At 39.0% G+C, this 16,998-nt stretch overlaps 1 protein-coding gene across 3 annotated transcripts in view; it reads left to right on the forward strand.

Moving 5' to 3' along the window:
• The window catches only part of AP-1-2beta (adaptor protein complex 1/2, beta subunit), a 109,738-nt gene that overhangs the window by 64,465 nt on the left and 28,275 nt on the right, over positions 1–16,998 (forward strand). For all 3 annotated transcript variants that reach the window (XM_067158855.2, XM_067158853.2, XM_067158854.2), the window contains exons 11-12: positions 12,107–12,378; positions 15,195–15,399. In XM_067158855.2, the coding sequence (XP_067014956.1) occupies positions 12,107–12,378; positions 15,195–15,399 (477 nt within the window). The remainder of the gene's footprint in view (positions 1–12,106; positions 12,379–15,194; positions 15,400–16,998) is intronic.

Consider the following 16,998-nt stretch of genomic DNA (forward strand, 5'->3'; position numbering starts at 1 on the left):
CACAAATTATTTATTCCTAGCCTTGCAACCAGCTCGTGGAGAGTTATTGGTATTTCTTATCTTGCTTCTGTGACCTACAGTACAATATTAAAAATGATATATCTCAACCAATTTAATCAATAGAATGCTAATTAGTTCATTACCGGGCTGAGTGGCTCAGTCGTTTGAGGCACTGGCTACCTGAGCCCAACTTGGCGGGTTTGATCCTGGCTCATTCCAGTGGTAATGGAAGGTGCTCAAATACATCAGCCTCATGTCGGTAGATTTACTGGCACTTAAAAGAACTCCTGCAGGACTAAATTCTGGCACCTCGGGTGTCTCTGAATACCGTAAAACTAGTTAGTGGGACGTAAGGCAAGGAATATTATTATCGTCATTATTATTATTATTATTATTATTATTATTATTATTATTTCATTGATGCGTAGTCATATAAGAACTACAGAATCTGAATAAACAACTTGCCTAAAGTTTATGTAGGCTGACCACAAAATGCTTTGTGATTTACTTTTACAGGGGCAGTCCATAAATATATTTCCTTCCAAATAATGCACTAACACATAGGTTTTTAGTTTTCTTCCTTGTTGGCGACTTATCCTTGTCACTGTGTATTTAACCCTGCCCGTGTTGTGGGCGGAATAATCTGAGAAAGAATATCGCACCCAAGAGTCTGAGACGGAATATGCCACGCAAGGCATAATCTCGCTCACTGTCGTAGACAGAATATTCCACATGGCTCCAAAACCTGTTGCAAGAAGGCTCTAGTGCTCTGTGTCCGTGAGTAAAAGCTTTTTATCTTATCGAGCACATCTGAGGATTTTCTAAACTACATAAGACTACTGATCTAGTCAAGTTTTGATTTATAATCTTAAGTTTTGTCAAGTAATATGTAGCTTTCGAGGTAAACATTGCAGCGTGGAGTTATGAGGCGAGCATTTTCCGTGTTCACAAATTGTTAGATAATATAAGTGATAGTGAAGGAGAAAGTGATTTTTCAGATAGTGACTACAATAGCGCATTTCTTGAAGGTTCGAGTGAGAGTTACTGCAAACCAGAGGATGGCAGTAGTGAATCAGATGAAGTTGCAGCCATAGATGTCAAAATATACATCCTGAGTCCAGATGCATAAAATGGTTTGCAACAGCACAGACTCATTCTACTACTCTTCCAGAACATTTCACCTTTAATACCTGTACAATTGAACACTTGACAATGGTTCCATTTGACATATCTAAAGTTTGATGCGTTCGTCTTAAATGTCTTTCTGTTATCACCAACTAAATTTGTTTCTGAACAGATGTGTGCAAGTATTTTTCACTGCGTACCACAGCACAAAGATTGTGTAAATATAGTGTGTTGTGTATATAATAAGTGTATGATTCACTCCAGAATATTAATATATTTGTGTTATTGACCAGTGTATAACAAACTTCCATTTTTCTGGCTATTTTTGTTGGTCGTCTTAGAGCATAGTAAAGCCATATTATCATACCTGCCAACTTTCCCGATTTAGACGGGAGTCTCCCAGTTTTCAACAGTTTTTTCCCGCCTCCCGATTATGCCATTGTTTCTCTCGAATTTTGCTTATCTTTTGGTGAACTTCAAACATTTGTTTCAAAATCCTGCCATTGCAGCTTTGTACGCTAGTGGCCGGAAGTTCTTCGCTCACTGGCCACTTTCAAATGAAATATTGACGTTCATTGATATGAAAAATGCACGCAAATGTGTGATGTTTATTGAAACCTGTATATCGCAACGCATATTATATTGATTGTCAATCTCTCATTCTCGCTTGCTATGTTCGCATTAATTCACATCAGTCTTATCAATTCTGGAGACAAGTTGCTCGATTTGGAGTATCTTTTTAGTAAGTTAGTAACAGAATTGCAAAGATTGCGACTAGTGACTTGTTTGGGGATTTTAGGAGCCATTTGAAGACAATCATGGTAAATTTTAAATTATTACTTGATATACAACATAGCACATCAGATAATTGCATGGGGTACAGTATATTAATCTATGCATTTGCTAAGTAATGGCATGTAAGTGCATGACTGATTGATGTGTGGAGCATGAGTTCATACATTTTCGGAAAGCTTATCAGAGACTGATCATCTCGCTCGCATACTTCCTGTGAGGGAATAGAGATGTGTAAGTTTTAGCCTTCTAGCCTCGTATAGCAACAGTTGAGTTTTGAGACGGTAAGTTTTCTAATAATATACCATAGTACTCGTGTATTGTTTGTAGTTGTGGCAGTGTTCTCAATTGTTATTAGAATTGAATGGGTGCTCGCAAAAACGGGCTAACCAACATATTTGGAAAAAAAATTAGTTATGTGCTGCCATCAATTGCGAAAGGTTCAAAGTATCTTCTGTGAGTTGGGCTAACATGAGGCAATCCTGTGCGATGAGATAAAACGCTTTGAATTTTATGCAATTTTATTTAGGCCAATTTTGTTATTGCGAAATCGGGTTAACAGACGTTTATGGAGGAGGCCGTAAATGTGGCGTTGCTGTATATGTAGGTTAGCAAACCTCATCCCCATGTATACTAGAGGCTGTGGGTGTTTCTTGTTTTTTGTGCCAGATGGATGGAAGGATTTAGTAAAAAGAGCTAGAGTAAGGAAGCCATTTCAAGTAGCAAATATGACAAGTGATAAGTTTGTGAGCACTCAACCTTTGCTAGAAAAATTAACTGAGAGAATGGTATCTGTAAATAAGCAAAGAGTACTAATTAGTAAAGTTTCAGGCATATTATTTATGAAAGATGTACCATTTAAGTATTTTTAAAGTATTTATATGGTACTGTTGAGGAATATAATTGTGTTGACCTTCACGAAAGGAACAGTAATGATGGTTGGCCATCACTTGCTAGTGTTCAGCTGTCACCAAAGTACGGTGTTACAAGGCCAATAAAGCCAGCAAAGCTTAAGGACTTGCTTGAGCTACTTGAATATGTCCCTGCAATATATCACCAGTATTACAGAGAACTGACATCTGGCAATGGCCAAGAGGTGACTGAGGAATCGTTTTCCAATGCATTAGAATATGACCGATATGACTGATGATTGTCCCATGAGGGAAAGTTATGTCATATTTCAAAATAAGTCTGAAGCATTTTTATGTCTAAAAAAACCCATGGCACTTATGCCCTTGGAAGGGCTCTGGCCTGCCCAGCGACCGCTACTCAGCCCGAAGGCCTGCAGATTACGAGGGGTCGTGTGGTCAGCACGACGCATCCTCTCAGCCGTTATTCTGGGTTTTCTAGACCGGGACCGCCATCTCACCGTCAGATAGCTCCTCAATTGTAATCACGTAGGCTGAGTGGACCTCGAATCAGCCCTCAGGTCGAGAGAAAAATCCCTGACCTGGCCGGAAATCAAACCCAGGGCCTCCGGGCGAGAGGCAGGCATGCTACCCCTACAACTCAGGGGGGCGGCATCTTTGTCTAGTTTACTGTATAAAACACCTTTTCTGTATTGTATGATCATAAAATAAAGTTTGATTACGAATCTAAGGTAAACTATAAACTATAGCTAGGTCAACGCAGAAGTCAATTTTCTTCCATTTTTTATATTCCTATTTTTCCAAGCACTTTTCATTTTAATACAGTTCCAATATATGGTATTGATAATTTAAAGGTACTACATCAAGATAAAATAATGAAGCAAATATTATTTTTATGGTATAATTATTGTTTTTTGACATTTGCAAAAGTTGATTTATCTCTGTTCTGACAGAATGTTGGTTAGCCCGTTTTTGCGAGCACCCGTACAATTGTTATTGAATTTAATGTGTGATAATGGGAAAGATGTCATACGTACAAAACTAAGGAATCGGACAGAGGGAATTGGTGCCGTGCGATTAGGGGCACGCTGCTGTCAGCTTGCATTCGGGAGATAATGGGTTCGACCCCCACTGATGGCTGTCCTGAAGATGGTTTTCCGTTGTAGATAGTAAAATCAAGGCAACAGGGCAACTGCTTTCAACAAACCTTTGACAGAGGGTTTCACAGACAGGCAAAATCTGCCACTGCTGCTTCTTTCAATCAACATCAATTTTCTACTGATGGAGAAGCTTCTGTAAATCAGTAAGAGGGAAGGAAAGTAGGCCTGCCGTACCATACATGTTCTCATAAATTTTCCGGTGTTTTATTTAGGTCTCGCTGAATACAAATACATCATCATCATCCTAAACCATCTCCAGTTTCCCGGGTGTGGTATATGAGCCTCCTCCATCTCATCCTGTCCTTGTACCATTCTTCCTCCACCAACTTGTCCCAATCAGGACCTCTCAGCAGTACATCGCTCTTAACTAAATCTATCCATTTCCTTCGTGGCCTTCCCACGGGTCATCTTCCTTCTACCTTTCTGTCAAATTCCTTCCTTGCAGTTCTGTTTACTGGCATCCTCTTCATGTGACCAAACCACTTCAGTATTGATATCTGAATCTGAATACAAATACATATGAGAGTGAAATATTTGTGGATTTAGATTCCACTCAGTTTCCCTGGAAATATGTTAATTTAAATGTGGACTTGACATGATACATGGAGCTTGCTAGGATCAAGTGTGTATTGCCCAAGACTTGTAGAATAAACAGTTTTGACCAATTGTATTTCCTGATTTTTCCTGATTTTCATATCAAAATCTCCTGATTTTTGGTTGTGTACAGTTCGTGGGCATGTATTATGCATTAATTAAAGTATATATGTTTTTGTCTTTTGAAAGTATGTGTAACTGTGATAAACTGAATTGTACAAATGCAAACATTTGAGCTCTTTTGGAGGAAGAAAATGACTGCTTCATGCAATTGTTTGCCTGACACAGGAAAGGTTAATTAATAATTGCTAATATGACCATGAAGTCCTACTACACGAACTGAATCAATGCTTGAAGCTTTTCTTACAACCTCAGATATCCCTGGAAGAAGCAGGTTTTGTGGAAGGTAAAGGTACATGAGAGCAATTTTGATCATGAGGCAAATAATTGAAAAATGTTGTGAGTTTTGTGTTCCTGTTTTTATCTGCTGTGTAGATTACAAAAAGGCTTTTGACTGTGTTGAGTCAGACAAACTATGAAAAGTATTAGATGAATTTGGTGTTCCAGCACATCATATCTCTGCTGAAAGGCTTTTATTACAGTAACCTGGCGACCGTAAGGGTGGATAGTGATACCTCAGACTTTTTCAGTGTATTCAAATGCATAAGACAAGGCTGTGTATTGTCTCCCCAGCTATACAATATCTATGCAGAGCACATCATGAGGAGAGCGCTTGATGGATGGACTGGTGGTATCTCAATTGCTGGACAGAAAATCAACTTGCCTTTTGCTTAGGACACCACACTCCTTGCCAGTAGTGAAGATGAGCTTGCAGATTTACTTGCCAGAGTAAAGGATGCAAGTCTCATTTACGGATTAGAAATCAATTTGAAGAAGACCAAACTCACGATCATTGATCGCGGAAATCAAGTGCACCTCACAGGTCGATTAAAGGGACTGGAGTTGGTTAATGACCTTGTTTATCTTGGGTCATGTAAAAAATGTTGGCCAAAAAAATCAACATGAAAGGAGATATGTCATGAAATTTTCCGAAGAATCAAATTAGGATGGCAGGCACTTGGACGATATTCAACAATCTTCCAATCCAACATGTCAGTAAACCTAAAGAAGAAAGTTCATGACCTGTGCATTCTCCCTGTTGTGACCTATGCCTGTGAGACCTGGACAATGAATGAGTTCACTAAACAGAAATTAAGAACTGCTCAGAGAGGAATGGAGAGGTCTATGTTTGGGTTTACCAGAAGAGATAGAAAGAGGGCCCGTTGATATCATAACGAGAGTATCAACCGTGAAGTGGCAATGGGCAGGGCATGTGGCCCGAAGAAGGGATGAAAGATGGACCACGGTTGTTCTCGAATGGAGCCCAAGAGATAAACTGAGACCGCGAGGAAGGCCACCGGATCGCTGGGACAAAGACATCCACATAATCGCCAGAGTTAATTGGCAAAACATCGCTCAAGATCGCTGGAAGTGGAGGCAACTTCTAAATACTTACCTAAGTTTCAGACTTCAAGAGGACACATCAGTTATTGATAGAACTGGCTGATGATGATTGTACAAGTGACACAGGAAATTGCAAGAAAGAGATAGAGGCGTATTGTCCTGGGACATGCAGCCGTGAGTAAACTAAGATCTGGCAGAACAGGGCAATATCCAAAGTCGTGAAGATTCGATTGGTTTAAGCACTAGTACTTTGTGTTCTTTTACGGTTGTGAGACATGGACTGTCAAGGCTAAGGACAAAGACCACATCGATGCGTTTTAGATGTGGTGTTGGCGTGGAATGCTATGTGTAGCTTGGACCGAAAAGAGAACAAATGAGTCCATTGTTAAGGAGCTGAAGATAGTGAAAAGTCTCTACACGTGTCAGTGAAAGAATACTTCAGTTCCTTGGACGTATCTTAAGGAGGGATGGAGACAGCCGAGAAAAGTCATAGAAGGCAAAATAGAAGGCAGAAGACCACGTGGAAGGACAGCAAGCAGGTGGCTAGATCAGGCTAGGAAGATAACTGGCCTTCATCGTAGAGCGTCGTAAGAAAAGCTGAAGATCGAATTGGATGGCGACACTCTGTGAAGCATGTAACTCTCTAGAGGCAAAACAATGGGGTCACGACACTCACTAATGAGTAATACGACTGATATATGACCATGAACTAAATGAACAAACTTCTACCACCTTCCCTCTCAGGCTACTTTCACATCGGCATGCATATATTGACAAGATGTAAAAGATAGGCCGGAAGGTTAAATGTCATAGCACCAAACATCAATGTTAAAAATTAAATAATTGAAAAGGAGGTTCAACCTATTCAATACTTAAAAGAAGGAAATGCAGTAATCACATTCCTATTTAAATGGGACCGGTTTTGACCTTAGTCCAGGTCATCATCAGCCGTAAAAAGATGTACAATGTTTATGAATATTGGAGGTCAGTTTCACACTTTGATAGGCACAAAGACACGACACCACATTCTGTATGCACAAAGTCACAACACTATCAACTAATATACGAAGTTCAAAAATAACTAGAAGTCGCAGACGAATAGATTTGTAGTAGAAAGCCTCCAGCTCCTGGTGATCAGCGCGGCACATTCAAGGTCATGCGCTGCGGTCGAACGCCAAAGTAGAGTGGAGAATGTTTTGAAGGTCTAGAATTTGTCACGGTTGCGGGAAGTTAAGTACGTATATAAAAATATACGACGCAAATCAGAATAATTGAGTACTTGTACTCCTAAGTTCTTGGAAAACAGTTGACTTGAAAAAACAATTGTAGAGAGAAGAAAAAATGTAGTAAAAAGTGCAATATCGGAAAACAAATGAAAACTTATATGCACAGTGCGCTATTTTTAAATGAAAAATTTTTAGGTTATGATTGAAGTAGTCGAAGTTGGTGCAAGACAAGAGTTAAAATTTGAAAGAGGAGAACCGAAATGAAGGTCGTGGTTTTTTTTTTTTTATAGAGAAGGAAGAATAAATTAAACGAGGAAGAGTGATAGTGAAATAAGAGAAAGAATAAAAGAAATTGAAGTTAGATGGTAATGAGGAAGGATAAGATAGGGAAATGAAGGAGGGGTAGTTTAGGGTGGGTTAGGAGGGTGGGTTATTGGAGGTAGAAAATGTGGGTGGGAACTATGTAAGGCATGGAAAATAGAATTGGGGTTTTGGAATTTGGAATTTTTGAGAAGAAGAATTAGGAAGTCAAAAAGGATATTGGGTTTTTCAGAAATGTCGTTTAAATTGAAATTAGGGTTGAAGTACTGGTCAAGGTGGATAAAGCAATTGCTTTATATTCCAAATTCCAAAACCCCAATTCTATTTTCCATGCCTTACATAGTTCCCACCCACATTTTCTACCTCCAATAACCCACCCTCCTAACCCACCCTAAACTACCCCTCCTTCATTTCCCTATCTTATCCTTCCTCATTACCATCTAACTTCAATTTCTTTTATTCTTTCTCTTATTTCACTATCACTCTTCCTCGTTTAATTTATTCTTCCTTCTCTATAAAAAAAAAAAAACCACGACCTTCATTTCAGTTCTCCTCTTTCAAATTTTAACTCTTGTCTTGCACCAACTTCGACTACGTCAATCATAACCTAAAAATTTTTCATTTAAAAATAGCGCACTGTGCATATAAGTTTTCATTTGTTTTCCGATATTGCGCTTTTTACTACATTTTTTCTTCTCTCTACAATTGTTTTTTCAAGTCAACTGTTTTCCAAGAACTTAGGAGTACAAGTACTCACTCAATTATTCTGATTTGCGTCGTATATTTTTATATACGTACTTAACTTCCCGCAACCGTGACAAATTCTAGACCTTCAAAACATTCTCCACTCTACTTTGGCGTTCGACCGCAGCGCATGACCTTGAATGTGCCGCGCTGATCACCAGGAGCTGGAGGCTTTCTACTACAAATCTATTCGTCTGCGACTTCTAGTTATTTTTGAACTTCGTATATTAGTTGATAGTGTTGTGACTTTGTGCATACAGAATGTGGTGTCGTGTCTTTGTGCCTATCAAAGTGTGAAACTGACCTCCAATATTCATAAACATTGTACATCTTTTTACGGCTGATGATGACCTGGACTAAGGTCAAAACCGGTCCCATTTAAATAGGAATGTGATTACTGCATTTCCTTCTTTTAAGTATTGAATAGGTTGAACCTCCTTTTCAATTATTTAATTTTTAACATCAATAATTTCAATACGGAACAATGAAGTTTTTATCTTTAAACCAAACATAAAGTCAGTCATGGTTACTCCCTGTGGGTGGGGAGACGCAGGCGAAGAATATACCCACGATATCCCCTTCCTGTCGTAAGAGGCGATTAAAAGGGGCAACCGAGGGATGATTGTATTAGAACCATGAAACTACTTGTGATTATTACTATAATGCGGGGAACACCATGGGTCGCCTTTACTTGCGAGTAGTAGCACTATGTTTGGTACACAATAGGTTTGTGATTAGTAGCGACAGAAGTGGAGTCTGTATGGGTTTTCCAGTACCCTTGATTAGTACCATTGTGAGAAACACCACGGGTCTGGGTGTTGCCTGTGATTAGTACCCACTATATGAGGAACGCCACAGGAATACTGGCGCCCGTGATTAGTACACCTAGGTGAAGAGCATCCTGGGTTTGCATTGCCTATGAGTGGCGCCATTATGTGAGAAACTCTGTATGTCTGCATTACCTGTGCGACGTACAACACTTGTGAGTAGCACCATAATGTGTGGAATACCGCAAGTCTACGCTACTTTTGATTAGTACCACAATATGAGAAATACCATGGTTCCACTGTACTATCGATAAGTACGATTATGAGGTGCCGTTGACCTGGATTTTGAACCCCTTTAGACAACACGCATCCTTGATTCAGGATTGTGCTTTAGAAGTAGTCCCTTGGTCAGCAATACTATTGTTTATGATAGTTTCTGGGTCGGATCCTCCACTGATTGTTTTAATTCATATCCATCCATTCATTCTTCATCAATTTTTTTAATTTTGGTCTGTGGACGATTTTGAACTTTTATATTGTCATTACATTTCGTACCATTAGGGGCCGATGATCTAGATGTTAGGCCCCTTTAACAACAAGCATCGTCATTATCGGTCAGGGTTACGAAGAGAGAATTGGCTTCTGTGGCTTCCCATTTTCACACCAGGAAAATGCTGGGCCTGTACCTAAAGGCCACAGTTGCTCACCCTCACCCTCTCTCTCTCTCTCTCTCTCTCTCTCTCTCTCTCTCTCTCTCTCTCTCAAACACTAGCTGGTCTTTGTGTTCTTCCTTTGTGAATATTTCTCTCCTTCCTAGCTTGCTATCTTTGATGTTTATTCTTTTATGGACACTGGTAAGTAAGAATGCCTGTCTCAAGGATCTATCAATCAAATATATCTTTAAAGTCCGGCTCCATGGCTAAATGGTTAGCTTGCTGGCCTTTGATCACAGGGGTCCCGGGTTCGATTCCTGGCAGCGTGGGGAATTTTAACAATCATTTGGTTAATTTCGCTGGTACGGGGACTGGGTATATATGTCATCTTCATCATTTCATCCTCATTACGATGCTCAGTTCGCTTACGGGCATCAAATCGAAAGACCTGCACCTGGCGAGCCGAACATGTCCCCGGACACTCCCGGCACTAAAAGCCATATTTCATTTCATATATCTTCAAAACTGATATGTTATGATGATATACCAACTAGGTCTATATTATTCACTAAGACAAGCAATCAAGATTTAATTTTTTTGCTAGGGGCTTTACGTCGCACAGACACAGATAGGTCTTATGGCGACGATGGGATAGGAAAGGCCTAGGAGTTGGAAGGAAGCGGCCGTGGCCTTAATTAAGGTACAGCCCCAGCATTTGCCTGGTGTGAAAATGGGAAACCGCGGAAAACCATCTTCAGGGCTGCCGATAGTGGGATTCGAACCTACTATCTCCCGGATGCAAGCTCACAGCCGCGCGCCTCTACGCGCACAGCCAACTCGCCCGGTAATCAAGATTTAAAGGAAGCTCAGTTTGTTGTACGTTTGCCAACACTTGTAGGTGGTTTAACATTTCTGTCCTGTAGCAGCTGGCATTTGGAACATGTAAATGGAAGTTCTGTTCCTTGTGCATCGTAAGTAATCTAAGTGAACAAGCAAATTACAAGTCAAGTCATACATGCAAAGATAGGAACACACAACAGAATAAACCTAGAGACAGGTGTGCACCAGAAGTGGGAGCAGTAGGAAGAGGAGACAAGGACAAAAGTGGAAACTTGAAAGAAGAATTTGGTTTGACTTGAAGACAGACCATTGATTTGAAGATGGTGCTTTGAATATGGTTCCATTGTATGGGACCCTTGCCAGGATTACTTGATTCGAGAAGTGGAAAAGATACAAAGGAAAGCAGCTCGATATATTCTGGGTAATTTCCGACAAAAGAATAGTGTATGAAACATATTGCAGACTCTGGGCTGGGAAGACGTGGGGTGCAGGAGACAAGCAGTTCAACTAAGCCGCAGCCATAGATGTCAAAAATATACATTCTGAGCTCAGATACTTAAAATGGTTTGCTACAGTGCAGACTCATTCTACTACTCTTCCAGAACATTTCACTTTTTTTTTTTTTGCCAGGGGCTTTACGTCGCACCGACAGATATTTCACCTTTGATATCTGTACAATATTGAACACTTGATAATGGTTCCATTTGACATATCTAAAGTTTGAAGCGTTCGCCTTAAATGTCTTTCTGATATCAACAAGTAAATTTGTTTCGGAACAGATCTAACGACTTGTCTCTAGAACTGACAAGACTTGTGTGAACGAATGCGAACATAGCACGCGAGAATGAGAGATTGACAATCGATATAATACGCGTCACAACATAGAGGTTTAAATAAACAAGTTCTAGAGACAAGTCACTAGATTTGGAGTATCTTTTTAGTAATTTTGTGACAGAATTTCAAAGATAGTGACTACTGAATTTTTTGGGGGTTTTTGGAGCCATTTGAAGACAATTCTGGCAAATTTTAAATTATTACTTGATATATAACATAGCACTTTGCATAATCACGCGGGCACATGATTCAATATATTAATCTATGCATTTGCTAAGTAATGGCATCTAAGTGCATGACTGATTCACATGTGTGGAGCACGAGTTCATACTATTTTCGGAAGGCTTATCAGAGACCGATCATCTCGCTCACATACTTCCTGTGAGGGAATAGAGATGTTATGTACTGAGCTGAGATGGCATAGAATAAGATTAGTAGATGGATAAGTTTGAGTGGAGTTTTTAAATTTGATTGATTGATTGATTGATTGATTGATTGATTGATTGATTGATTGATTGATTGATTGATTGATTGATTGATTGATTGGGGATTGTCCTTATCCTTTTGTGTTTTCATGTTTGTGCTGTCCCTACTTTCTGTACCTTCTTCCCACTCTGGCCTGTCATTGTTAGTCTGTTCATGTTCTTATCTTTTTATATTTGATTTGCTTATCATTATGTGATCATAAATTGGAAATGTTCTTCTCTCTCACTGCAGGTGTTGAGCTTAGCCACCCAAGACTCTGATAACCCTGACCTGAGAGATCGTGGCTTCATTTACTGGCGCCTGTTGTCTACAGACCCCGCGGCTGCTAAGGAGGTAGTTCTTGCCGAGAAACCTCTAATTTCTGAAGAGACAGATCTTCTTGAGCCAACTCTGCTCGACGAACTGATCTGCCACATATCGAGTTTGGCCTCTGTCTACCATAAGCCTCCCAATGCTTTCGTCGAAGGGCGAGGAGCTGGTGTTCGCAAGATGCTCCCTGCCAGGTGAGCAGTTACAAATGCAACGCAAAATAGCAGTTTAGTAAGGTAATAAGTCGTGAGAAAATATTATGACTATGTGATTATTGTTTTATAACTGCTCGTTCATTATTTCATGCTTTGATCTTTACTGCTTTTAAAGGCTCCACTCAAGTTTCTTTATCTACTGACGTCATTCCATACCATCTCTCCAATGACAGCTCGGAATGTACCACTCAATTTATTATTTTAACCATTATGGTTTGATTCTGGTCCGTATTGACTGAGTCGCTTTTAAAAATATGTCTGCCTTGTCAATACTTAAACTTCTTCCAAATGACTAATCTGTTTCTAGTCAGGTGTGATTTAGCTTTCTCTGTACTGTAAAACGGAAAGAAATGGAAGTCTTTTATGCAACAACCAAGTAAAAGAAAAGTTTTCAACAGAAGGAGATAAAACAAAATTTGAAATTGCAGATGCAAACTTTGGTTTTTGTGACATTATTAGTATTTTAAAAGGAAAGAGATGTTTTTTTTTTTTTTTTTTAATATATAATTTTAACCCAAATGCACCTGTAAGCAGATTGGTACACGCTCTAGCCCTTTCCTGTCCCGTCATCGCCATAAGATCTATCTGTGTCGGTGCGACGTAAAGCAACTTGCAAAAAAAAAAAAAAAAAAAAAAAAAGGAAAACAGTAGAGAAAGAAAAATAGAGCATTTGCTGAGGGCTTGCATGATCAAATGTGGCTCATTCTTTTTCTTTTATTATCTTCCTCTTCTTTCCTTCTCCTTTAGGAAAAATAGTGGAGAAAGAAAGAAAAAGAACAGTTGCTGATGGCTTACTCAATCAAATATGGCTTCTTCTTTTCTTCCTCTTCCTTTCCTTTCCTTCTCCTTCAGGAAAAGCTGTGGAAAAAGAAAGAAAACAGTTGCTATGGGCTTACTTGATCTTCTCTTTTAAGAAAAGCAAGGGGAAAGGAAAAGAACAATAGCTGAGGGCTTACTGAATCAAACGTGGTCTATAGGTTTCTTCTTTTAGGAAAAGTAGTGGGGAAAGACAGAAAATAACAGTTGACGAGGGATTACTCGATCAAATATGACTTCTTTTTCTTCTTTTCTCCTTATTATAATACCTTATTCATTTCATTGCAGATAGGGCAATTTCAGACTTGATTGTGGCATTTTGGAACAGTTTTGCTGAAGGTATTTTGAATTCCAGTCTATAACACCAACGCTGCAGACTAAAGTTGGCGAATTCCCATCAGTGTTGCTGAACATGGCAGCATATGGGTTAAATGTTTTATTCAGTTGACAAGCCTGATATTTTAATTATAAATTATGTAGTGTAAGGTAATTTTAAATGTTTTATCTAGATGGCATTTCTTGTATTTTAATCATAACTCAATTGGTGTATATTGTGAAGAAGTTAGACATCAAATCTGAGAACAGTTTGGAATGTTTGGCCACTAGGAAAGAGAATGTGGGAGGTTCTCAAAATCTGTACAGCATTTTAGTGATATAGATGAACTTTTTATAGTACTGATGATTGAAAGGTAGAAACTCATTTTGTTCCGTATTGAACTGGGATTACAGTAAAATGAAATGTTAAAGGTCCACCTTTTCAATACCATGAATGTTTATTGATGTAAGTATATATCACATAACGTTTAAAGAAGATTGGTACTAGTTTCGACGCTCATTGAGCGTCGTCATCGGCCAACGAATCAATTGAGCAAAATACAACTTAATCAAATAGCACTATATAACACGTGATAGCACCTACAAGACGAAATGTTGAACTATGACTAGTTAAAATATAAAACACACGACAGCAAATACAAGGACTAATGTTAAGTTAAATTGTAACCAGTTAAAACAATGAAAGCAAATCAGAGAAGGTAACACAATTGTTAGTGTATGATACACGAGAAAATAGTCCAGCTTGAGGTTTGTAGAACATAAGGTGTATCTATATACAACACTTGAATGCACCTACAGCTCGAAGAAGGCAGTGCAGATTTCATCCTTCAACTGGATGGTGCCCCTTCCATTACCATGGCAACGTTCGGACCCATCTCAACGAGACATTGGCACAACGCTGGATAGGTCGTGCATCTCGGGAGGATCGAACTCTCATTTGTTGGCCACCGTGTTCCCCCGACTTAACCCCATGTGATTTCTTCTTGTGGGGTTTTGTAAAGGATCCTGTTTACGTACCAGCTCTTCCACTAACATTGGACGACCTTCGTGCCCGCATCACAGCAGCCATCGCAGAGATTGGCCGCGACACACTACACAAGGTTTGGATGGAGATAGACTATCGGCTTGATGTATGTCATGTTATGCGAGGTGCTCACATAGAACACTTGTGATATGACTGAAAAAAACTTCGAGAGTTTACCGTTCTTACCATGTCTCACTTTACGATATGTTCATTAGATTTCACAGAATAAATTTATGAAATCAGATCTATCATTTTGAATTGCCCTGTATATATTTCTACAAATTCTTCTGAAAGTGTGCGTTAGAATCAAACTTGTTTGGTCTTTTGATAGATCTCTATATAGGTCATGGATCAGTGTAATAGTGTAAGATAGAGATTTTCCTATGACACTGAATGGGGTAGGGTATTTAGCTTTTTGCTTGTCTACCTTTGCCTCCCAGAAGTGAACGTGGCACTTGTATCTGAGGGAGCCCTAGGATCATGTACCTCAATGGTGGCAGAGTTTCTGAACTTCATGCAGAATGCACATTCTTCATGGGTTTTGAAAATAAAACATAATTTACTTGTGTGTCTTTTCAGGATATAATTTCTTGTACAATTGTGTTACTTCTCGTTCTAGGGCTGGTTCAAATGAGACTGTTCTGGAGCAGGCAGCAGCTCCTACCGAGCAGCCTGCTGTAATACCTTCACAAGAATCTCTCATTGGTGATCTTTTGAGTATGGATATTGGAGCTCCAGCCATTCCGGCCCAGAATGCCAATGCCAATGTGTTTGCAACTACTTCTGCTGCTGTTGATCTGCTTGGAGGAGGACTTGACAGTCTGGTGAGTGCTGCATCTTTGTAACATGCTGTTTGTCCAAAGTAACATTCAAGGAGGGAAAATAGAAACTGAAGTAAATGCCAACAAACCATGGATAATGACTTACATTCTCCAATACTGCATGGCTAGCAAGGGACAAACAATAAAACTATTTTCTGTTGATTTTGTCAGGTTTTGGCATACAAAGCACAATTTCCTATAAAACATCCTTTTTCAAATATCTTTTCTCATACTCTTTGTATAACAAGATCAGCTGAACTGCCCAGAATTGGAGTGTGCTATGCATCACATGTTCAAGTACCAAAATTGATAATTTAGATTATTGCTCCTTTTGTAAACTTTATTTTTCAGACTTTTGTTCTCAACTTAATTTCACGGAAAATGAATTTTGACCAAACACCAACCCCTCAATCATTAAATTAAAGGTTTGCATCAACCGACTGCCATTTCTGAGTCTAAATTATGCATCATTTCATGTTGTATACTGTTATTTTATAGAATATTGTTTTGGGACATTTTAAATGAACAATTTGTTGTAATTATAATGTTTAAAATCTTCTGTTCCTATTTAGTCATAATATTTGTGAACGAGGTCTGTAGATGTCATCACTACCTTCTTACTCTTCTCCACACTTACGAAATGACGAGAGGTGATAGAGAAGGAAGAGGGAATATTGAAATAAATGGAAGACAATTAGAAGTTGTGAAAAGATTCAAATATTTGGGGAATATACTTGCAGAAGATGGGAAAGTAAATGAAGAAATTGGAAAGATAATCAAACAAGCCAATGGGTTTTACCAGTATGTGAGAGGTATGGTGTGGAACCAGGGCGTCCCAGAGAAATGCAGAAAAATCCTGTACTCTGTGTATTACTCACCAATTTTGACATTATGTGGCAGGCACATGGACAACAACAAAACATGATAAAAGTGGAGTCCAAGCAGCCTAGATGAAATTCCTTAGAGGAAGAATTGGGAAGACACTAAGGGATAAAAACAGAAACGTAGAATTCACAGAGAATTGGATTCTCCAAACTGCAAGACAAGCTAGAGACCAGTAAGCCGAATAGTATGTGCACATGATGAGAATGGAAGAAGAGAGAGTTCCAAAGTGAGTATTTACAGAGAAAATAATAGGAGGAAGACAACGAGGAAGGCCCAAAAAAGATGGGCAGATACAGTGAAGGACATTATAGAGAAGAGAGGAGTAAAAATAGAAGAAATATTGGAGGAAAGAAGGGAGTGGTAGAGAGATAGAAAACTGTGGACGTCCTTGATTCACAACCCCACCCAGAAGAGAAGAAAAAGGAAATAAAGAACATGATATAGGCTTTCGGGCTTATGCCATGTGTAACAGTATACACAGAGAACTGTGCTCTGCGTCATCAAAGAAAATCTCGACTGTCTACGAGAAAGGCTTCTCTGTGAAACGTAAAGAATTTCACCGTATTTTCTTGAAACGGGATAAACCTAGAAGCCTATATCATGTCTATAAGTATGTACCATGAAAGCATCGATGGCAACAGGAAATAAAGAAGTTGTAATCTATGATTATTGAATTTTCTCAACCGCATTTTAATTAAAGGAATCTGTAGATGAATA

Source organism: Anabrus simplex, chromosome X, assembly GCF_040414725.1.
Source record: "Anabrus simplex isolate iqAnaSimp1 chromosome X, ASM4041472v1, whole genome shotgun sequence".
In the NCBI taxonomy this organism is placed as follows: Eukaryota; Metazoa; Arthropoda; class Insecta; order Orthoptera; family Tettigoniidae; genus Anabrus; species Anabrus simplex.